We start from the raw sequence: 24,116 nt of genomic DNA on the forward strand, positions 1-24,116 counted from the left end.
GCTATAATTTTCTTACTCTAAACCACATAATCTGAGCCAAAATCTTGTTAGGTCTTACTTATGCCATTTATGTGTCTGGTGCTTCATAATTATGAAGTATTATCAGTGCAGAAAGGTGACACTTTAAGTTTTATGGGAACAGATGCAGCCCACTCAGGGTTATATTTTAGGAGTTCTTTTGATTTCTTTTTAAAAAATCTAACATCCAGGCTTTTGGGCCTGATTCTAATCTCATTTAAATCAGTGAACTTACTCCCAAAGTATTAGGGTGTAAGTAAAATCAGAATCAGGCCCTTTAATTTCACCAAACTGGAACTAGAACTGTGAAAAATATTCATAACAAAACCCGAAACTATCAGGCAAGGTTTACCAAAGTTCACTGACTGTTTGGCCAGGCAGGTTTCAAGCAAACCTTTGGGGCATTGGGTGAAAACTGCAGAGCCACCAACTTTCACAAGGTTTTTCCCCTAAAGCAAGGCAGAACTAGTGGTTTGGTTGAAAACTCATGGGGTGCATCTCACCCAAACCAAAACTAGGGTTGCCAACTCTGACTGAAACTATTCCGTTGCTTTCAATAGTCATTGTGAGATCAGTGGTGATTCTGGGAGATTCCAGGCCAATCCTGGAGGGTTGGCAACTCTAACCAAAACACTTGGAAGAGAGAAATAGATCTTCTTAATAACACAGTACTTTTCTCTTAGATTATACCTTCTTATCAAGAAAATACAGTACCTTTTACCAACATTGATGCACTAGCCTCTCTCCAAATCCCTGTGAGGTAGGGAAATCTATTATTCCCACTTATGGTCAAGGAAACTGTGACACAGAGACATTCAGGTCAAAATTTTCAAATACATCCAGTAATTTTGGTTGACCAACTTGAGACATTTTGGGTCTGATTTTTTCCAGAGTGCTTGGCAATTGCAGCTGCCATGGAAGTAAATAAGACTTGCAGCTCTTTACTGTCTCTGAAAATCAAGCCCTAAGGCCCAGATCCTCAGAAGTATTTAGGGAGTTTAGGTATCTCTTGAGGCACCAAGGTCCAGATTCTCAAGATAGTTATCCAAAAATGGTTGCACCCAGAATTAGTGAAGTCTCTTAAAAATGTTGGCTTAAGTGATTTGCTCCACAGGAAGTCCGTGGTAGAGATGAGAACAGAACCTCAAACACCCGACTCCCAGTCCTGTGCCTTAACCACAAGAACACCCTTCCTCTCCTCTATGCTGAGTGAGCTCTTTCTGGAATATCTGAGAAATGAGCCAATGAGTGCTTCCTAAGAGGGACACCAGGGAAATGTTTAATTATTCTCACAATATGCAATTTCCTACAATCAAAAAGGAATATTTTTTTATAATTCGCTATCAGTAAATATGTGTAAGTGTGTGAGTTTCTGTAGTGGGAGCCACAAAGGTATGCATGCTCTCAGCGCATGGAAAATTGTACCAGTCTTCAAAAACTGTACCCATAGAATGTGTACAGCCGCAGGACAGGCTTCAGACTGAAACCACTGTGTATCACATAGCTTGACATGTAACATACACCAGTGAGATCTACATGGGCATTTTTCTTCCAAAGGCTGCAAAGGAACTTTGCTTCAGTAACATTATGGGTATATGACTCAAAAAAAAAAAAAAAAAAAAAAAAAAAAAAAAACCACCAGGAAATTCAAAGATAAGATTGGTTTCAGAGGGGTAGCCGTGTTCGTCTGGATCTATAAAAGCAATGAAGAGTCCTGTGGCATCTTATAGACTAACAGATGTATTGGAGCATAAGCTTTGCGTCTGACGAAGTGGATATTCACCCTCGAAAGCTTATGATCCAGTACATCTGTTAGTCTATAAGGTGCCACAGGACTCTTTGGGCTTGTCTACATCAGAAAGTTGCAGCGCTGGTGAGGGAGTTACAGCGCTGCAACTTTGAAGGTGTACACATCTGCAGGGCACCACCAGCGCTGCAACTCCCTGTTTGCAGCGCTGGCCGTACTCCCGTTTTGTCTCGGGTGTAGAGGATCCAGCGCTGGTGATCCAGCGCTGGTAATCCAATGTAGACAGTTACCAGCGCTTTTCTTGACCTCCGTGGAAGGAGGAAGCCTCTGGTAATCAAGCTGGTTTCCTTTCCCGGTTTGCTCTCTCGGTCCCGGAGCCACCCCGCAAACCGCCGGGAAGGAGACCTGCTTGCTCGGGGTTCCGGGACCGAGAGAGCAAACCGGGAAAGGAGACCAGCTTCGCCGCGGTTTGCTCTCTCGGTCCCGGAGCCAGCCAGCAAACCGCAGGGAAGGAGACCTGCTTGCTCGGGGTTCCGGGACCGAGAGAGCAAACCGGGAAAGGAAACCAGCTTCGCCGCGGTTTGCTCTCTCGGTCCCGGAACCCCGAGCAAGCAGGTCTCCTTCCCTGCGGTTTGCTGGCTGGCTCCGGGACCGAGAGAGCAAACCGCGGCGTTCCCGGTTTGCTCTCTCGGTCCCGGAACCCCGAGCAAGCAGGTCTCCTTCCCTGCGGTTTGCTGTCTGGCTCCGGGACCGAGAGAGCAAACCGCGGCGTTCCCGGTTTGCTCTCTCGGTCCCGGAACCCCGAGCAAGCAGGTCTCCTTCCCTGCGGTTTGCTGGCTGGCTCCGGGACCGAGAGAGCAAACCGCGGCGTTCCCGGTTTGCTCTCTAGGTCCCGGAACCCCGAGCAAGCAGGTCTCCTTCCCTGCGGTTTGCTGGCTGGCTCCGGGACCGAGAGAGCAAACCGCGGCGTTCCCGGTTTGCTCTCTCAGTCCCGGAACCCCGAGCAAGCAGGTCTCCTTCCCTGCGGTTTGCTGGCTGGCTCCGGGACCGAGAGAGCAAACCGCGGCGTTCCCGGTTTGCTCTCTAGGTCCCGGAACCCCGAGCAAGCAGTTCTCCTTCCCTGCGGTTTGCTGGCTGGCTCCGGGACCGAGAGAGCAAACCGCGGGGAAGCTGGTTTCCTTTCCCGGTTTGCTCTCTCGTCCCGGAACCCCCCTTGAAGCCGCCCAACAGCGCTGCAGTGTGGCCACATCTAACACCACTTGCAGCGCTGGTTGCTGTAAGTGTGGCCACTCTGCAGCGCTGGCCCTATACAGCTGTACTAATACAGCTGTAACAACCAGCGCTGCAAAATTTTAGATGTAGACATGGCCTTTGTTGCTCTTTAAAGATAAGACTGATGCTTTCCCTTTCATTCACAAAGCAACCCAGCCCTATTGAGGATGGGGAGTCAGCCATAGCTTTGAATTTCCTGTCTTTTGTTGTGCTTTATCACAGCCTTAATGTAGAATATAGGAGTTGGTGCTTCATTTCCTGTGCTTAACTTTTAAAAAAGGTTATAAAATGAATATTGTTTGTTTGTGAGACCGGAGGGGGGTCTCTCTTATCTCTTAAATAAGCAGTATTTAATCCTATGTAGACATAATCTGGGCTAGATTAACCATTTGTAAAATACACTGTCAAGCATTTGTGAAAGGCATATTGTTTATCCAGCTAAATATGTATTTAGTCCTCTTAAGGTACATGTTCAGTAAAAGACCTGCGGCACAGCTGCAGTTGGTCCAGATCAGCCGATTCAGGCTTGCAGGGCTAAAAATAGAAGTGTCAATATTTGGGTTTGGGATGAAACCCTGCAAGGAGTGTGTCTCAGAACCCGGGTTCCAGACTGAGCTCAAACGTCTACATGGTTATTTTTAGCCCCACAGATGAAGCCCAGTGCACTCAAGTGAATTGACCCAGGCTCTGAGACTCGGTTATGTGGGTTGTTTATTGCAGTGTAGATGTACCCTTAGTCTTCACACTTTCCCTTGTGAGCCATTATAGCCCAGTTCTTTCCCTCCCACTCACTCTTGTCATACTTGGTTCTGCTTCTAAGTATCTGTGCTTGTAGTAAACCCTAACTAAAATTTCACCACTTCTATATGCTGTTAAAATAGAGAGATTCTTCCATTGCATGCAATGGTTAACTGAGATTTCTGACTCCTTGTTCCATACTCTTTTCTGTTGTCCTTCTGCATGTATTATCATTGTTCCACACCTTTGGAAACAGCAGCTTTCCCCACATTACAGTACTGGCTATTTAATATTCTTGTCACTGTGCATGGCATGTGCACCTGTATTTCCCCTCCCTCTGGTACAGGAAGGGCACCCACTCTCAGGTGTCCAACTCCCCTGGCCATCACCTCTCTTAGGTGGAAACACAACTCTCTCCCCCTTCCGACCAGGTATCTCCAGGTTAAATTGACAGGCTGCCCATGCATGCTGGCTTCATTTCCCTTCTGTCACCATTAACGGTGTGATTGCCCACAGTTTTATGGTACCTCGCAGCACTCCCTATGCAACCCTAAAAGCACAACAGAGAAAACAATAAAAGACTCTACCCACACGTTAGCAAGCTTACCAGAGATCATCCCAACCCTAATGTGGGCTCTTGCAGGAGCAGCTCTTCAACACCCAGAGGGTTCCCTTGTTTTCAGTTCATCACAGCTTTAGCTCCAAACAAGTACATAGTTTTATGGGGTCTCCATCAGCCCAGTCAATCCTACCAACCTTTCCTAAGGACTAGGGCCCTCCATGGATCAGGAGTCTTGTCTGTGTCAAAATTAGACTCAGGACTCAGTGTGTCAGACCACTCTGTTTTATTAGCACAGCGCTCTGCTAATAACACCCAGATAATGTGAGCACCATGCAAGACACAAACTATCTTATTTATACAAATAAAAGGGCGAGTACTTAACAAGATAACAAAGGAAGCAGAATCTGATAAGTTTACCTGGGCTAGGCATACATATCTTATTTCCTTGCTAACTATTACCGATCTTCTGTTAATGTTTCGCCATTAGCACCCTTGTTTATGCCTAATGTATCTTTTCCTGGCACCTGTATTTCAACATTTCTTATTTCTGCTTAAAGGTACATAGACATTTCTTTAATCCATTCTTATTTTTACAATATAATTCATTCTACTTTCACAATCCCTCCTTTTGGTCAAGCTCACACCATGACCGACATTTTACTGGGTTCCACATATGAACCGTTCTTTATCTCTTTGTCCATCAGCAATATTCAAAATCATCATATTAGGACTCTGTTTTGGGGCAGTCATCTGGGTGGCATGCCTTACATGATTTTGGATACAACAGGAGACTAACTGAAAACATACAAAAATTATTAAGTTTCTAAACAGGATAGTCAGGGCTCCCTGAAACAACCAGTTTCCTATGCCAGAGACATTGAACAGGTTACTTAGCCACTTCCATAAAGAACTTGACTCTTCATGGGGAAGATATGAGATTTGTTGTAAGTGGCTACAGCGATCTATTACCTCATCGGTATCGTCAGGTATAAATACACAACATTGTTTTCCAATGAGAGCACAGGTCTCTCCTTTGGCCGCCAGCACTATGTCCAATGCCTGACAGTTTTGGAGGGCCACCTGTCGGATCGCCCCTGTTTCTTTGGCCAGGGCTCTTAAACTTTCTCCAGTTTTATTTGCCATTATTTTAACTACTGCTTGTAACCTCAGGAACCATTTTGCCTGGTGTATTACTCCCCCAAGAGGGATAAAGGAACTGCCAATAGCCTCTTCTGAGGTGTCATTACTGTTCCATATTGTGTTAAACGGACAAGGTTCTCCAGTGAGGTCTGGGGAATTGAGTGGGATAGCCAGGACAGGAACACCAGTTTGAGAGTTGGGCTGGGATGTGGCTGCAGACCCAGTATTTAGAAATAATAAGGGTCTGAGCTATCCACACTTGCTGCTGGATAAAAGAATTGTCATTGTGGACTCCCCAGACCTTAAGACACCAGCAGCCGAGGAACAGGTGCCACGAGAGGCACATGTTGGAGGCAGGGCCCTTCTGGTTCTGACAACCTCAACTGAGGAAACCGCAGTCACGGTTTTATGTCCACCAGGCAGCAGGCGCTAGGCTCGCTACTGCTTCTGCTTGGGCCTTGCTTTAGGTTGTCATCTGCTTCTGGCAACTCTTATAAGAACGTAGATTGTAAGGTATTGCAGGCTGTTCCTCTACATCTTCTTCTGGAGTCACAATTGACTCTGCGTGATCCTGAGGTAATGATTGGTTTGCTGGGGCTGGTGCATTCTTATACTGCGAAGAATGTATCCACTCTGAGATGCCAGACAGTTTAACAGCTGTCTGGGTAGTAAGCAGTGCCTGATGATTCTTTGATGTTCTTTAAGTCTCTTTACTACTTCTTTCTTGACTCTGGGTATAACAATGGCCTTCACACCTTATCTTTTCCTGATGCATACATTCCTCATTCACACAAACAGATTGAGAATACAGAAAGTAGTATTTTATATCGAGCAAAAAAGCATTGCAAATTAAACCTTGCTAAATTTTACAATTAATAACCAAGACAATTTACATTGAGACCCAGGCCTTCAATGTTTCTCTAATTTACTTAACATAGACACAATAGAGAATCCTGTCTCTTACTACCTAAATCTTAAAACAGAGTTAAAGAGGGCCCAATTTGTAATGCATATGGGAAAACAGAATCTTATAGTCCCAGAGGGTCATTTCTTTCTGCTATTTAAAAAAGGTGGCTAGCAGGATGAAATCAAATTATACTTGAATTCTTATGGGACATTATAAAATCCTGCTCCTACATGTCCCCCTTTTGACACTAAGATTATTAATCGCCAGTGTCACTTCTTATTTAGTCCATGTAATAGAAAATACTGGGAGGTGATTTGGGCCTGTGGCTTTAGCTTTGCATACATTTGTTTTATCCACCAGCACATTTTAAACATTTCAATTAAACACATACAATTTAAAACCAAAAACAATTAGGGGTAGTAATATTAGTATGCCAGTAGTTGTGGGAGACCATCCAGAAAAATGTTATACCAATGGTAAGCTGTTACGTTTTTCTGCAGTGGCAATTCTTAACATGTCCCCATTTGTGTGTATAATATCAATGGTCCAGTTTTCCACTTCTTTTTTTTTCTAGGAACTATGTTACCTTTTTACGGATGATTGGTAACTGTTTGCCATTTAATGCCAAGATTGATAGAGAACTCAGCTAAATCAGTGCTTACAGTAAGCTGAGACTTTCTGTTGTTGTTACTAACACTTTTAAAACAATTTCCCCCAAGAATTAACACAGACACATAGCCATTATACAGTACTTTGGTCTCATTATTAATTTTATTTCACATACAGGATTCTAGTGAGATGTCTTTACTACAGGCTTTGGAGCAACAGGCATGGAGAAGCATACCCATTTTTAGGAGTCCACTTGGTACAACCTCTGGTGTCCAATAGTTTCCCTTTCTCCACAGCCCACTGGCTTGAGGTCCAGGACAACCAGAAGGATCTCAGGTGCAATCTGGGGAGTGGGCTAACCTTCCATATCTTTGCTTCCAGAGCCTGTTGGTGTGCGATTTTAACAACAATTTCTTCACTTAACAAATTTTGTCTCACCGTACTGGAGACATACTGCATTTATTTATATTGATAGGTATCTAACAATGATTTTTCCTTTGCTTTTAACAGATGCATCAAAACCTTAATGTTTTCTGATATTACCCAAAACATCTTATGTTCTAAATATCTGCATTTCAGTACATTCCATAGCTATTGCAGTATGTTTTTTTTACTTTCATTTGTTTTTGTAATAGGTTGTTCTGTAGCAGGTATTAGCTTTTTCTGATTTTCTGAAAGACAAAAATAACATTTTTCTACCCCTTTTGGGGTGGCATTGATTATCGCTTAAAAATACCCTTGCTGATTGCAGGCAAAACAGAGGAATTACCCCATATTTTCCTGTGTTTTTTTGTTCTATAGGCAGGTCAGGTTTTAATTGGTTCTGCTTTTTAAGGTTTATGGGGAAATTATTCCACTGTTTAGTTATTAAATTCATGAGATGGTGTACCTCAAGTTTTTCTTCTTATATAGCAGACCAAGTTTGTAATGTTTTTCCTGCTGTGTTAAGCTTTAAGTTTATTCACAAGTAATAGCTGAGAAGCATCATTACCACAGTACCTTCAAGGATTTTTCCAAAAATCATACATACTATACGTTGTTACAGGGGTACTTACTAACATTACATTTATCTCAATGTTTAATATTAACAATAACATTTTAGCATCAAATCTCTTAAAGGGATCTTGTTATACCATGTCTTTTATTTAGGCAATTTCTTTTGTGCTGACAGTTCTCACCTTTCTTTATCAGTTAGGTGATTTGCATCAACACCAGCTTGTCTTTTGGATTCAAAGCCATCAGCAGAGCTCAGAGACTGTCTTAAAAGGGACACAATCAACTTCCGCCAGAGTTTTGATTTCTTTCCACTTTCAACTCCTGCTTACAAGACACACACAGATCTGAAAAAGAAAACAGTCTATTGCGGCTCTTTTCGGAGCTCTAATAGGACTTTAATTTAGTAGCATGTTTCATTTGCATTTCTTTTACCCCTTCTACAATATACACTGCACATGTCCTAGGGAAATGCACATTCCTTCTATACTACTACTTTTTTTTAAACATTAGCCATATCAATTTTTACATAAGGTGTAACTGTTTCTTCTGTTCTTACAGAGTTTTCATGTACCCTTATCAAAGTGATAGTCTGATTACACAGAGCCATTTTAAGGCTTAGTGTTTCTAACATTGCTTCTTTTTGTTGTGTGCACCTCACCTCTGCTGTTGCTTCAGAGGGTCACTATTAATTTCTTATTCTTTCACTACAGCTCTATCATAACCTAGTCCCAGATTTGGACCTTAGCGTCCAAAATATGGGGGTTAGCATGAAAACCTCCAAGCTTAGTTACCAGCTTGGACCTTGTAAAGCTGCCACCACCCAAAAAATTAGAGTGTTTTGGGGCACTCTGGTCCCCCCAAACCTTCCCTGGGGACCCCAAGACCCAAATCCCTTGAGTCTCACAACAAAGGGAAATAAACCTTTTCCCTTCCCCCCTCCAGGTGTTCCTGGAGAGATACACAAAAGCAAGCTCCGTGAATCTAAACAGAGGGATTCCACCCTCCCCGTTTACAGCCTTGGAAAACGGAAGTACCGAGAGCTAATCTCTCTTCCCCCCTCACCCAGAGGGAATGCAAAGTCAGGCTAGTAAATCTAACACACACAGATTTCCCCCTGACTTCTTCCTCCCACCAATTCCCTGGTGAGCACAGACTCAATTCCCTGGAGTTCCCCACTAAAGAAGAACTCCAACAGGTCTTTAAAAGAAAGCTTTATGTAAAAGGAAAGAAAAATACATAAAAAATGGTCTCCCTGTATTAAGGTGACAAATACAGGGTCAATTGCTTAAAAGAAATATGAATAAACAGCCTTATTCAAAAAGAATACAATTCAAAACACTCCAGCAACTACACCATGTAAATACAAAAGAAAAAAAAAACAATAACCCTTATTGTTTTATGATCTCTGTACTCACAACTTGGAAACAGAAGATTAGAAAGCAGGAAACAGAAATCCTCCCCATAGCCGAGAGGGACAAGACAAAGAACTCAGACACAAAACTCCCTCCACCCAGATTTGAAAAGTCTTGTTCCTGATTGGTCCTCTGGTCAGGTGTTTCAGGTTTCTTCTTCCAGGTGTAAGAGACATTAACCCTTAGCTATCTGTTTATGACAAGCTCTTATCTGCTATTGTTACAAAAAAAACCAACCAAACAAACAAAAAGACTTCAGAATCTCTCCCTATTCTCCTGATTTTGACTGCCCTATTGCAGCCATGACTTGGTCTTTATTTAAAAACATTTTAAATTTGTAAAGAATCAAGTTACCCCTTAAGGGTTAAATGCTAAATCCCAAAGCCAAACACATTAATTACCTGTGTCTTGCAAAAAGGTCTGTCAGTTTTGCAACTTTGAATTAAAGAGTCAAATGAATTTTTAGTGGCATCAAAAACAAAACCAATTTATCTCACACCTAGAAAACAGGAGTTTTACAAACCAGATGTGTTGGTTTAGATTCTTAGAACTTTACATATTTTCACAGACAAATAGATACATATACATTTTCTTTTCCTTAACATTCCTTTACACTGCTTTGTTTTTACATAGCTGTATATATATTTGGATTATTTACAGGCATTCTTCTGGAAAAGGGCCCATTTTCCCTTCAGAATGGCTGCAAAGAAACAAGAATTCTCTCTCTCTCTCTAACATGGTCCTTTTTAACATTTTCACAAAGTTTAACTGCTTAATTCTCTCCAGCCTCTGTAGAGCTAACTGTTCACTCTCTTTCCTTAAATCACTTGTTTATCTCCCAAAATGATACTTTTATCACCTCAGATTTCACCATTTTAAGTATTGTTCCAGGAGTTCGTGCCTGCACTTACTGCTTTTCTTAGGGTACATCTACACTACAGGATAAATTCGAATTAGCTAAAACCGATTTTATAGAACAGATATTATAAAGTCGATTGTGCACGTCCACACTAGGCACATTAATTCAGTGGTGTGCGTCCGTGGTCCGAGGCTAGCGTTGATTTCTGGAGCGGTGCATTGTGGGTAACTACTGTAAAAGAATGAGGCCAATAACATCGATTTGCGTCCACACTAACCCTAAATATATCGATTTTAGCGTTACTCCTCTTGTTTTGTAGGAGTACAGAAATCAATTTAAAGAGCCCTTTAAATCGATATAAAGAGCAGTGTAGTGTGGATGGGTGCAGCGTTAAATCGATTTAACGCTGTTAAAATCGGTTTAACAGCGTAGTGTGGACCAGGCCTTACTCCTGACACTATTCCCTTAGGGCTTTAAACCTGTTTTTCAGTTTCTTTATCTGTTGCTTGCCTGCTTGTCTGGGCCCGATCCTGCTTTTTTCCAATGAACCCTTTGTGAGTGCTATTGTGGTCACTTCACAGTTTTGAAAGAAAGGTTCAAGGAAAGGGACCAGTAAGGGTTGGGGCTAGTTGAGGAGCACCCCCCCCCCCGCCTTGCTGAATTGGTAGTGGAACACTAAAGAATCAGTTTCTGAGGCAGACAACAAAGGGGAACAGAGCAAGGGGCTTGTTGTCCTTTTTACAATGAGATGGGAGTATGAAGAGGGTTGGATCGATCCGGAGTGGGTTTTTTTTTTGAGAACGGGATAAAGGGGAGCGCTCAGTCTGGTGGTGGGAGAGGAGGCTTTTAATAAAGCTTTTAACTTATTATTTGAATAATTGAGAGAAGCGAGTTTTGATTTTGTCCACCTACGATTTGCCTCTTCCCACCACTGCATGAAACAATTAACCTCTCCTGTAGCCAATTTAGTTTTAGGTTGGCCGAGTTTGTCTTTTAAGACGTCCACTCGGTCTTTGTTCCAAGATTGTAACAGTGGCCACTGAGTTTTGGGATCCCCCTGAATTAGCCTAGACCATTTTTCCAGAAATTTACAGGAGTTTGGACCCATCCTAAAATACATAAAATGAGCCGGTGTTCGTTTAGGGAACGGTTCCGACTTAGACGCCTGGTTACCTATACAGGAGGACTTCACACACCAATCACACAAGAAGGAAATTCGGGTTCGTCAGAGTGATGCCCAGTGCAACACACAAAAGGAGCCCAAAGGCTACTGCCTCAATTGCTCTTGCTTTCACACCAAGGGTTTTACCCAAAGTGCGGTGCGGCTGCGATTGTGCAGATTCCACTCACTCAGATCGCAGGAACAGGAACCCCCTGGTCAGCCGATCCCCAGACAGAGACGGCACCCAGACTCAAACACTCCACAGGAGGATGGATAGACACAGGGACAGGACAGTCCTCAGTCTGGACAACACAGAAAAAAATTACCTGACCAGATTCCTGATTGCAGATCCCGGGATCACTACCAGAACAGAGTGGGAACCAACAGGTTCAATGGCGTAGACTTCACTGTGGTCGTGCACCTTTCTGTTCTGGTGGAGGACCGCTTGGGCCAAATGCCCAGGTGCCGGCTGCCACGGTCGTCCTACAAAAACGGTCAGGAATCACACGGCCCCAGTGAAGACGGTTGCCATCTCGGTGGAACCTCCAAATTGTCAAAGTTAGACTCAGGACTCAGTTTGTCAGACCACTCTGTTTTATTAGCACAGCGCTCTGCTAGTAACACCCAGATAATGTGAGCACCATGCAAGACACAAACTATCTTATTTATACAAATAAAAGGGGAGTACTTAACAAGATAACAAAGGAAGCAGAATCTGATAAGTTTACCTGGGCTAGGCATGCATATCTTATTTCCTTACTAACTATTACCGATCTTCTGTTAATGTTTCACCATTAGCACCCTTGTTTATGCCTAATGTATCTTATCCTGGCATCTGTATTTCAACATTTCTTATTTCTGCTTAAAGGTACATAGACATTTCTTTAATCCATTCTTATTTTTACAATATAATTCATTCTACTTTCACATCTGTTTGCTGGATCATGAAGGAAGCCCTGAGCCAGTTTGTAACTAGGCTATTATCCAAAAACCGTCTCTTTGTCTGTCTGTTAGTCTCTGGAGTATCTGCGCACCCCTCCAGGGGTAGTTTCAAAGGACTATTAATGGAGGAGGTACATTAGTATCCCCCTCCTACTAGAGAGTTACACACAATAGCACGTACACAATTGCATTTTTAACACAACGGACCCCCAAAATTTTAAACCTAATTCAATAAGGTTTAACCTAATTCAGTAAAGTTTATCTTAATTCCATAAGATTGGCCCAGGATATTGTCAGTCTGTCACAACGCTGCTGAGTGCCTTTCCATTTTGAAGGTGGTATTCTGCCTGCAGCCTTGTTCCTTGTGCAGTGTTGTTCAGAACGTGCAATCTTGTGCTCCAGCAGGAGAATGAGCAGGTTACACATAAGTGCACGTTTTTAAAACTTGTCTATGGAGGATAAGCACTAAGTGTGACAGACACACAGCTGATTTGCAGCATGCATGTTATGAGCTCTAAGAGGTAACCATTTTATGAGCATGGTATGTAATCCGGTCGTCAAAGTGAAGTTATTGTACATTGAGGTTATAAGACTCTCCTGTATGAATGTATTTGTTTAGCTTAAGAGTGGAGGTGGGAAGAATAAATAGGAAGGCAGTGGTCCTGAATAAGCAACATCTCTGCCAATATCAGGGGCAATTACAAGACAGTGGCATGCTTCCAGGCTTTAGCTGAAGGGAGACAGCTGTTTTGTGAGGCTGGGAGCCTGAAGATCAAGAACCTGAACAGTTAAAAAGCACATTATGAGGAAAAAAGAGATGGGGTTGCCAGGGCTGTCTAGGAATTCTAACAGAGACAACTGACACAGAGAGAGGCTCTGCCGAGAGCTGGATAAGGAGTTGGTCACTCCAGGTCCTTGCAGGGAAGACGTTAAAACCTCTGGTAAGCTAGACATACGTAGTCAATTGTATTGTTTTTAAGAAGTTTTCTCTTAGATGCTTAGGGTCTAACACTAATGATACTTTGCTTTAAGGAGGCTATTGGGTCACTGGCAATTAACCACTCTCATGGCTCCTGAAGGGAACAATACTTGCCTAGGTCAGACCTGCTAAAGAAAACCATGGTTATACATGGGATACTGCACCCAGGGCCTGGTCTGAGAATTGGAGAATTGTGTGATTCCACCTTAAGGGACCAGAGATGACTAAGAGTCCTTGACAGGCCTTGCCTTACCATGAGGCGACCCGAAGCGGCTACCTCAGGTGCCAGACTGTCGGGGGATGGGGCTCCGACCTGAGGGTAGAAAATTGTCCCTGCTGCTGATGCATATGTATTGTCCCTGCCCTAGATGCACAGAGATGGTGGAGTGCTGTGCTGGAGGAAAGAGGGCACAAGAGACATAACAAGCAGGTAGGAGAAAAAGTGAGGGGAAATAACAGAAAGAAGCAGGAGCTGCAGGGAGAGAGAGGAGGAGGAGGAGCCTCTCTTGCACCCCCAGGAGCCTGGACTGATTAACACCAGCTTTTCAGGGAGCTTCCTGTTTCCTGCTGCTTCCCTGAAACCCACCTGAGGAGAAGAGCCAATCAACTGAAGTAATAGGAGCCAGTTAGGCCCTTAAGAGGCTGATATCTTCCCTCACTCAGGCCCTGCTACCAGCCTGCTTCTTTGTCTCCTTCAACTGAGTGTTGAGAGCCACTATAGCTGGCACAGAACAGCAGTCATGAGTGAAAGAAGAAAATGCCCCTCTGGGGCAGCATTCAGAAAAAGAAAGCAAGCAAGGAAGCATTTCTATCTAAGCAGGGAGGAGCTCTCCTGAGATACATAGACAGAAATGTTCACAGTGAGCCTTCTGGCCCCAGTGAGGATGTGAGTGGTGAATAGATGCCTGATCTTCCAGTTAGTCAGAGTGCAGGTGACCTGGCAGCTACTGCAGCATCCATATCTCCATCTCAAATGGATGTGTAACCTTGCACATTCCTGAAGAAAAATGTAGATCAAAGAGTGTGGTGGAGGCACAAGGAACAGCTGCTGTTGAGTTTAGTTACTGAAGTCTAGATGATCCAGGACTGTGGACCCACTTGAGCAGTAGCCTGTGGGACTTTCTTGTATTGCATGGGCCACAGCAAGTGAAAAACTTCATGAAAATAGAAGTTTCTATCCAACACATTACTGGTGTGAAATCCCCAATGGTGACAAAGTGGAGAGGCCATGGCTTATGTACTCCAAAACCCAGAATGCTGCATACTGTTTTTGTTGCAGACTCTTCCAATCTAATATTCCAGGAACAAAGGACTAGAAAAATCTGGCTAGGAATCTGGCATGCCATGAGAAGGCAGCAAATCACCAGAGAGCATTCCGCAGGTGGAAAGAGCTTGAGATGAGACTAAGGTTATAGATGATCAGCATCAAGAGAAGATTGCATCAGAGTCTTTTCACTGGCAAAATGTTCTGAAAAGGCTCATTGCCATTGTGCGAATGCTTGCTACCCAAAACCTAGCACTGTGTGGCACTTCAGATCACCTGTATGTGCCAATGGAAACTTCCTTAAAATTGTGTAGCTGATGGCTGAGTTTGATGCTGTACTCCAGGACCATCTAAGAAGAGTGACCACCCAAGAAATGTACACACACCACTACCTTGGAAAACAATTCAAAATGACATCATCAGTTACTGTCAACAAAAGTCAAACAGAAGATTGTGGCAGATCTGAAGTCAGCAAGATATTACTCGTTATTCTGGACTGCACATCTGACATCAGCCATACGGAACAAATGACTTTAATGTCCATTTTGTAACAACAACAGAACCTAGTGAAAATGTCCCTGCAATGGTGACTGTCAGCATTTTCTAGAATGTATTGACATTGATGATACTACAGGAGCTGGTATGACAAATGTGCTTATTTAAAAAGCTGGAAGATACAGGAACTGTGATAGCTGACATGAGAGGTCAGGGCTACGATAATTGTGCCAATATGAGAGGAAAGAACAGAGGAGTGCAGACACGGATCTGAGAGTTAAACTCTCGATTTTTTTTTTTTTTTGGTCCCCAGCAGTTCTCATTCATTGAACTTGGTGGTCAGTGATGCAGCCTCAGCTTCTAGTGAGGCTGCTGAATTTTTTCATGTAATTGAAAGCATCTATGTATTTTTCTCTGCATCAACTCATCGATGGCAAATTTTGAAGCAACGTCTGGGAACATCCTCTCTGACACTGAAACCAGAAACGTACATAACTTCAAATTTCTGTGTGGTGTAGTGTTGTGGCATGATAAAGGTGTCTTCCTTCCTGCAAATTCCCAAGGCCTGTGAGGCTGGCAGAGGCTGTGGTTCCAAATCCATGCTTCTCCTAGCAGACAGGATAGTTCCACAAGAATTAAACCTCACAGAGTTTTCCTGACTTCCCCTTCACTCTCTCAGCAAAGGCTTCAAAAGTGGGGAAGTCCAGCTCACAGTTACTGATTTTGTTGCATAAATCCTAAGTAATAAAGAATGAGGAAGAAAAATGGCAGCAATTATACTTCACCAGTTATGAGCGGATGAGTTTGCCATGCTTTAAAAAGGCTTCCCTGAGCCCCCAGTGAGGTTTTCAATGTAGATATTCCAAAAAAAGAAAGCATGTTAGTTTTAGTTTTGTTTACATTTTGTGGGCTTTTCACAGTCCTACCATTAGCTCACAATACTCAGCAAATGAGAGGACTGTAAACTATAGCTTGAGGTCCCAGTGAAAGTTAGACGCTCACACAAGAGCGACACAAAGCAAACTATGTGAAACAACCAATAGACTTTGGGTGAGGTATACTGTGTGCGTGTGCCTGGAAAGCCACAGCTGGGAAATGAGCCAGGGGATAAAATTGTTATTCCACGATTCTTGCTTCCCAAAACATATAGCACTGATATTTCTAAGGCCTTTCATGTCTTGAGCTGTGAAGGGATTGTCCCTCAGACCTAAGGATCAATAGGTATGGTCCATGTATTTTAATCTGAATTTCCTATGTGCTTCTGGCATGAGTGATTGGTGCAGTATTGGGGCTGGTGAAAGACCCATGGACAACCAGAATACAGGAGGCCAAGTAAATGCTCTCCCTTGTTTTGGACCTATTTGGAGGGCAAAAGATACAAGGGAGAGCTAAAATCTGGCCCTATAAATCTGTAAGTCTAAATAAGAGAAACATTACAGGATCATATGAGATTATACTTGCCTTGAAAACAAGTTTTAGAATGGCTTCAGCATAGTCTCTTATTTTGTGTGTGGAAATACTAGTTTATCTGTGCAAATGTTAGTTACATGGGCAATTATATTCATGCAAAATTAGAGGCCATTCCTGCTTTAAAAAGGCCAAACGATCTTGTTTACTCAACTTTACACAAAAAAGCCCTAGAGTGTTGACTGTAACAGCATGAACCTGGGAATGGTGCAGGCAAGTAAGTCTAGTGATATACAGCAGGGGGAGAGTGATCAGTGCATTCCCATCGAGGAGATCTCTACCAGTGTTTCATCCTACAACCTGTGTGTAAACTTATTGAAGACAGCCCTGAGCTACATAGCTTGGAAGCAGATCTGAATTTTTCTGGAGGTTTGGGTGTATTCACATCCAGGGGTTTGGTATGTCCTGTTAACAGGAGAGAGAGAGGCATGCTAGAGGCCAAGTTTGCATCTGGATGCAGATTTTGGTTCATGTCCCTTTGCATAGTTTAAAAGTCACCGATTTGATTTCAACATATCAATAAATACTCGATTGGGCGAAAGTCAAACCTAACTTTGAATGAAACAGTCATCTGAGCCTTCAGGGTAGCCAGAGCAGAGCTAAAGGAATGAATGGCACATAGACACCTGGTAGAGCCGCATAACAATATCAAGAAAAACATAGTCCATCTTTAAGGGCCACATCTTTAAGGGCCAACACTTCACACCAGCCTCTACTTGAACAGGAATATGTCTGCCCCTTGCCCTATCTGTTCCCATTGCATCTGTCTGAGTGGAATGGTATGGTGAGTAGTGACTTAGGTACTGAACACGTAGGCTCTATGGCCATCCTTTTCAAGGAAAATTCAAAGTGAAGTCAGACTGGATGTCCTTATCCCCCCCCCTTTTTTTTTTTGCTCTTGAATTGTACCCTGTTAAAAATTAAGCTGACATTGACTAGCCAGAATTCTTTCTTTGACTCCTCGCTAACAGTTGAACCGTAGCCTAGGACTCTCTTGTTTTAGATTTGTGCCCTTGCTGTGTACTCTACTTTAAAATGGGCTGCTTCACCAAACTGAATTGTTATTTACTCAAGTGGCTTGGAATGAAGATTCCCTTCTTGGGGTGAATCCAGAGACATTGTCATTGGTTTGTTACAGTGGGTGAGTCTTGGCAGAAGCTTGGCTGAATCTGGCCGTGTCTGTCACCAAACAGTGTATTTGAAACAGCTTATCTAAAGGCTTGTCTTCACTTCAGTGTTAGCTCTATCTACAGCTCAAGTGAGAGAACAACACTCATGCAGCACAGAGCGTGTGTAATAGCAGCACAGGGTAGTTGTGTCAGCACTGCATTCCTAGCCCCAGCATCAGCAACACTCAAGATTTTAACCCATGGTCCCTGATGGGCCAGCTGGCTCAACTTGAATGCACCATTTAACTCAAGCTAGAGCTTTTGTGTGTGAACAGAAGTCAGTTTAGGGGCAGTGCTGAAGTTATACCTCAAAACAACGGTACAGTGAGACTAGGGTGACCAGATGTCCCGTTTTTATAGGGATAGTCTCGATATTTGGGGCTTTTTCTTAAATAGGCACCGATTACCCTCCCCATCCCTGTCCTGATTTTTCAAATTTGCCATCTGGTCACCCTAAATGAGACAAACCCTAAAATGTGATCTCTGGAGTTGGAGCATTTTTGTATTGTGTGTGAGGAAGTATGGCCTTGCAGGAAGGCTTGGACTTGACAGAGAGTCCAGTTCCTGTTTCTGCCACAGTCTTCCTGTAAGACTTTAGGCAAGTCATTTTATGGGGCAGATTTTTAAAAAATAGGCAAAATGTGAGCCTAAGCTCTCTGTGCTTGAGTTCCTTGTCTGTAAAATGGAGATAGTGATACCTCTTTTCTCTCACCCTTTCGGTTGTGCCTATTTAAATCATAGGATTTTAGAATCATGGAGTATTTTTTAGTGTATGTACAGGCCGTAGCAGAACAAGAGCTCTGATCTTAGTTAGGATATCTAGGAGCTACTCTAATCCAGCTAATAAATAGTGCCAATAAAGTTCTTTGCATGTTTAAGTGAGATGCACTGTCACATACAGAGATGAACAAAAAAATTGTAATGATTAATTTTAATAGATTTGATGTATTATGCTACATTAGATTGTGAGCCCCTGAAGACCAAGCCTGGCTCCAGCTTTTTTACCTCCCCAAGTGGCGAAGCGAAAAAAAGATAAAGCCATGATCGGTGGCACTTTGGCACTGCTCTATAATTTGGGGGCGGGTCCTTCCTTCCAAGAGGGAGTGAGGGACCTGGTGCCGAATTGCTGCCAAAGACCTGGTTGTGCCACCCCTTTCCATTGGCCGCCCCAAGCACCTGCTTCCTTTGCTGGTGCCTGGAGCCGGCCCTGCTGAATACTGTTCCTTTGTGTTTGTATAGCACTCAGCCCAGTGGCGCTTTGATCCTAATTGCAAGCTTTAGGATTTATTGCAATACAAGTAATTAATAAGATGAATGTTTATCTAAGGCCTAAACTCTAGCCAGTTTGTAACCTATTGCCAGCATGCTCCCCCCAATGAAAACTCCTAGTCAGCTTATGCCATTCTCCCTCTTGCACATAGGGCTTTTTCCTGCACCATTAAAAATCAGTGGGAGTTTTGCCATTGGTCTTAATGGCAGTAGGGTCAAATCCACAGCGTGTTTAGGAAGGAGGCATTGCTTGGCTGAGGGAGGGAAGAGTAAGGGACCCCTTCCTCTGACCCTCTTACAATGGTGCAAAGATCCGCTGAAAATTTTAGCACTGGTGCTTTTTTCTTCTGGCATCCAGACAAATGTATTTAATTCTTATTGAAAAGTGTTTCTAAACATGGTAAATATTTTCAAATTCTAGGGGGCAAATTTGATTGTAGTGCATGTGGAGGAGAGGGAATTTTATGAACCTCCAATCTCCTATTGTGTGTTGACTAACACCATTGGACATAAAGCATCAAATTAATATCATTTTCATCTACAGGTGGCTACAATTGAAAGCATTGTACTCAATTGAGCCTGCTATATGCTTAAAATGGCTCTACATATTTTTATGGGTGAATACTATTGAAACTATTATAGTCAGTCTTCTCCATCTCAGATAGTTGCATATTATTTTAAGTAAATATGCCTCTAAGTAGGCATTTTCTGTTCCTTGCAGTTGTGTTGGGATCTCAAAATAGTATTTGAACTAAAAATATGCTTCCTGAAAATCATACTTGGGGCCTCAATGGGATGAATTGTCTCATCTTTCTTTACTGCTACCCATCCCAACAGTGACTGTGTAAAGGAGCAGTAGCCAAAAGTTCAGCCCATGTGTCAATTGGAATTTAGAGTTTTACAGAATGTTTTCACTGCAGAGTTCGCTCAAGTTGGCTCAAGATGGTTGGATTAGCAACACAAAGTAGATGTGTCCTCCCTGCATTACTATTACAAGTACCATCAGTACTCATGCTTCAGCCTATGCCCCCAAAGAGCCAGCTGGTTCAAGCTGAAAGCGCCACTTAACTTGAGCTAGGGATTTTTGTGTGTGGACAGGAACCAGGGTAGGGATAGCAGTCAAGTTATACCTCAAGCTAACAATGCAATGAAGACAAGTCCACATGGTCCACCCTGGGTTAGAGTTATGATGGTGTCTCCCAAGTACACTCCTTTCCCAGCTGTGCTAATGTCAGCAGCTCAGAACAAAGTTGCAACATATTTCATGTTGGCTCACCCCTGTATTAAAAAATAAGGGTAGCTGCAGCTATCTTCTTTTATGCAAATGAAACTCAAACTGGGCTCAGTCCTTCCTGGCACAGAACGCCTTCACTTCCATTGAAGTAAGCAGAAGTCGAGGGAAGCCAGGATTTGAGAGAACACCAATGGCTCCTGGCATGTTGGTGGAGTGATCTTCCAGTTGGGCAAATTTGAGATAGCCTCCCCATAAGTCATGGATGTTTGCCACTGATGGTGAAACTATCCATTGTGATTAACTCTAATGCAGTCTGATATGCTGATGTTACTAAAGTGTTTTATTTCTCTCTCTCTCTCTCTCTCCAGCTGATGGTCTCTCACTTATGGAACCAATGAAGGAAAATGGATTCAAAATGCATGCGCTGTGTAAATTCTGTGATGTGGAGGTGACAACCTGCACACACCAAGGTCGCTGCAAAAGCAACTGCAACCGCACTTCCATCTGTGAGAATAAGAATGAAGTCTGTGTAGCAATATGGTAAGTTCATTCTTTTTTATGGGTTAGGAGAAGGTCTAATCTTCATTAGAAGTTGCTCTTACTGTCAAGACATTCAAAACTTTCTTCTGGAACATTCGCTCTAAGTGCTGCCACCGTGACAGACTGTATTCTCTTGGCTCTGACTCTTCTCTGTGCTTGAGGTTAACAAAAATTCGGATATGAAATGTGTAGGGGTTGGGTTGTTTTTAAAAAAAAGACAAAAAAAAAACCCAGTTCTATTCCAACTTCTGCTGCTGTTGAAAAAGTCATGTTTTTCCTCAGCCCATTAAACAGCATCCACCCACAGCACACTGAAAGTAGAAACAGATTTGAGACTCTTAAGAGCAGATCATGGTTATCTGATGTGAATGGAGGAAAGCAACATTTTAAGTCAAACCATTAAACAATAAACTGACACTATCATTTAGATAATATGTGCCTATCACTGGAGCTTTATATACAGTGTGTGGGCAGAAGTGCTTTACCTGTTTAATAGTGCGTACATAAAGAAATCCTTTTTTCTATCTTCTGTTTAAATATATTGACTCTTGGATATTATTTCATGATACCTGAAACAAAAGAAACCATGGATATGTAAAATTCAATGACACGTGAAGCTTTCCTGAGTGTTTGATTAATCTAAACTTTCTGTTGATGTTTAGAATTAAATGGTTCTTGCCCTTCTAGTCATGAAACCAGCCTTGACATTGAAAACGTTCTTGTCTTTTTTCAGTTCACAACCAGGCAGAAGCAACAGCACAGAAAACTTGCAAACCTCCATATATGTCATTGAATGTTAGTGCTGAAGCCTAATTAGGAACATCTAGGTGAAAACCTGATTAATCATCAGAAATATCCCATGAGGCTCATGGTTTTGTTACATCCGTTCACTTGAAAAGGTGTCCAGCATGAATGAACATAGACATGTCAAATGTAGAAATGGTGCAATGTTCCGTTAAATATTTTTTCCTTTGTCTGAAGAGTAAAATAAATATTCTGTGTGCTGCAAAGTGGCTGCAATGCAGTTTGAGATTCTCTGGATTGGTAATGCAACTGTGTTTAGAAACAGCAAAGGCAAGCCAGTTTAATCAGTCAATAAATACATTTGAGCTGTCCTTCTAGTCCCATCTCTTACGTTGTATAATGAAATGTTAGAGGTGGACCACAAAAGCTTCAAAAGTATGGGCCAGATTCTCAGCTGGTGTAAATTGGTGTCACTTCTGTTGAAGTTAGTGGAGCTATCTTGGTTTGTAAGAGCTCTATATTTTTAAAATACATATTCTGACATACTCACTCACTGCCGAAACTATCTTAGAGAAGAAAACACCCTGAAATTCCACAGATTTTGCAGAGATCATTAATTTTTTTAATTAAAGTTTTCCAAAGATTTTTGCTATCTTTGCTGATAACCACAGAAACAATATGTTTTTTGGGGGGGGCTGGATTTTTTTAAGGGAATCTCTTCATCTTGAGACTGCAGAGAGGATCCAGTGCTTAGCACATTTTACTTGATGACAGTGGAAGTTCAAGAAACAGGAACTAGACAAAAACAAGATACAGCACTGAACCAGTTCAGATGACAGGATGATTTACCTTTGCCTCAAATTTGAACCAAGTCTGTTCTGAGTTTCAAAGCAGTTCAGTTTAACCTTAGTTTGAATTGCTAGGGTGGTGGTTTTCAAAAGCATTCAGCGCTGGCCTAACTCTGCTCCCATCAAAGTCCACTGGTTATATACTGAGATAGCTGCTGCAGTGCACAAATCCCCAAAGTAGACAAGCCCACGGAAGGTAAAAGTCATCCCTGTGCAGTGAGGCTACAGTAAGACTCTATAAACTTAACTTTCACAACAGGATGAATTTTACCCAGAAAGAGTCCTAATAATTTCCGTGATAGGATTGTCTCCTTTTGGTTTTGGTTTTTAATTCTCCTTTTCATTTTTAGGAGACAGAATGATGCAAACACAACTTTAGAAACAATATGTCATGATCCTGCTTTGCCAATCTCTGGACAAAAATTGGAGGAGCCTGTCTCAAAACAGTGTGTGATGAAAGAGAAGAAGGAAGTTGGTGGACTGCTGTTCATGTGCTCCTGCACAGAGGAAGAATGCAATGATGAGATCATCTTTTCAGAAGGTAAGTTTAATTTCTCTTCTCCCATCCCCCCTGCTGCCAGGCAACATGGGTTGTTCTCCAGGACTTTCCTGTGATCCAGAACCTCCTGGTGGGACAAATCCTGCCTCCTGAGCCACTGAGGAGAGTCCAAAGGAGCAATGCAGTTCCATAAATTTCATTACATTGAATTTGTGGCTCCCTGAAGGTTGCGCCTCATGCCCGAGCCAGAATGCTTTCAGGTTCAACCCTACTGCATCCAGTGGGAAGTCTTACATTGTGGATTCCATAACTTCATTCCTTAATTATATGGTTGGTTTTCTACTAAAAATCACTCTGTTAAGTTTGGATTCCATTTCATGCATGGAGATAATCAAGCCATAACCAATAATATTTTCAGCTAATTTCACTTTTTTGTCTTATTTGTGCAATGTCTGAAGAGCTTGTAATTTTCTTCTCATTTATTTGCTATTTAAAGTTGTTTCAAATTTTTTTGGGCGGTGGGGAGATGGAGGGGGAAATTTTTCATACTTGATATTTAAAATCCCAAATTTCAGTTGTATGCCATGCCATATAGTGAGAAATCTGGAGCCAGATCCTTGGGTCAGGATGAGTTCTGCTTTAGTTTTACAGGCAGAGACAGAGTTGGAGATGGACAGAGTTGTCTGTATACCACCTAGTTCTTAGGCAGGATCTAAGAGGAGAGCTCACAAGGAGTCATTCTTGCATGCATGCTCCATCCTAGAGACATCCTCTACAACCATGAGTAATTAAAGTTCCCGCATTCAGGGAACACAAGGGTTTCTCCCTATGTACACTCCCAAGCGGGTATATTTCCAAAGGAGGAAGGGGGCCATGGCTCCATTGCATCAAACCCCTTGCAGTGCAGATTAGTCACACCACAGGGTCCAGGCTCCACCATCTTAAAGGCACTATCCCTCCCCAAGTTCCCCAGGGTACTGAAGTTCTCCTAGTGTAGACACAGTTTCCTTTGAGTGCTTGCTCATATTGATTCCATTTTAGGTGTGTGCGTGCTCACATATACAGTTGTTGGAGGTTTTTGCCTTAACAGTCCCTGTAGGGCTGGCTGTGGTGCCCTCTGGAGCACCTTGTTCATGTGGCAGGATATCAGGCACCCAGCAGCCCTACATTCTCTCAGTTTCTTCTTACCAACCGTGAAGGTTGGTTGGAGCACCTGGTCTTGCTAGGCAAGAGCATTAGTGGTG

General features: G+C 42.6%; 1 protein-coding gene across 2 annotated transcripts in view; it reads left to right on the plus strand.

Moving 5' to 3' along the window:
* The window catches only part of TGFBR2 (transforming growth factor beta receptor 2), an 88,878-nt gene that overhangs the window by 16,607 nt on the left and 48,155 nt on the right, over nucleotides 1-24,116 (plus strand). For both annotated transcript variants that reach the window (XM_030551003.1, XM_030551004.1), the window contains 2 exons: nucleotides 20,610-20,781; nucleotides 22,724-22,914. In XM_030551003.1, the coding sequence (XP_030406863.1) occupies nucleotides 20,610-20,781; nucleotides 22,724-22,914 (363 nt within the window). The remainder of the gene's footprint in view (nucleotides 1-20,609; nucleotides 20,782-22,723; nucleotides 22,915-24,116) is intronic.

The sequence above is a fragment of the Gopherus evgoodei genome, chromosome 2 (genome assembly GCF_007399415.2).
Source record: "Gopherus evgoodei ecotype Sinaloan lineage chromosome 2, rGopEvg1_v1.p, whole genome shotgun sequence".
NCBI classification, from domain to species: Eukaryota; Metazoa; Chordata; order Testudines; family Testudinidae; genus Gopherus; species Gopherus evgoodei.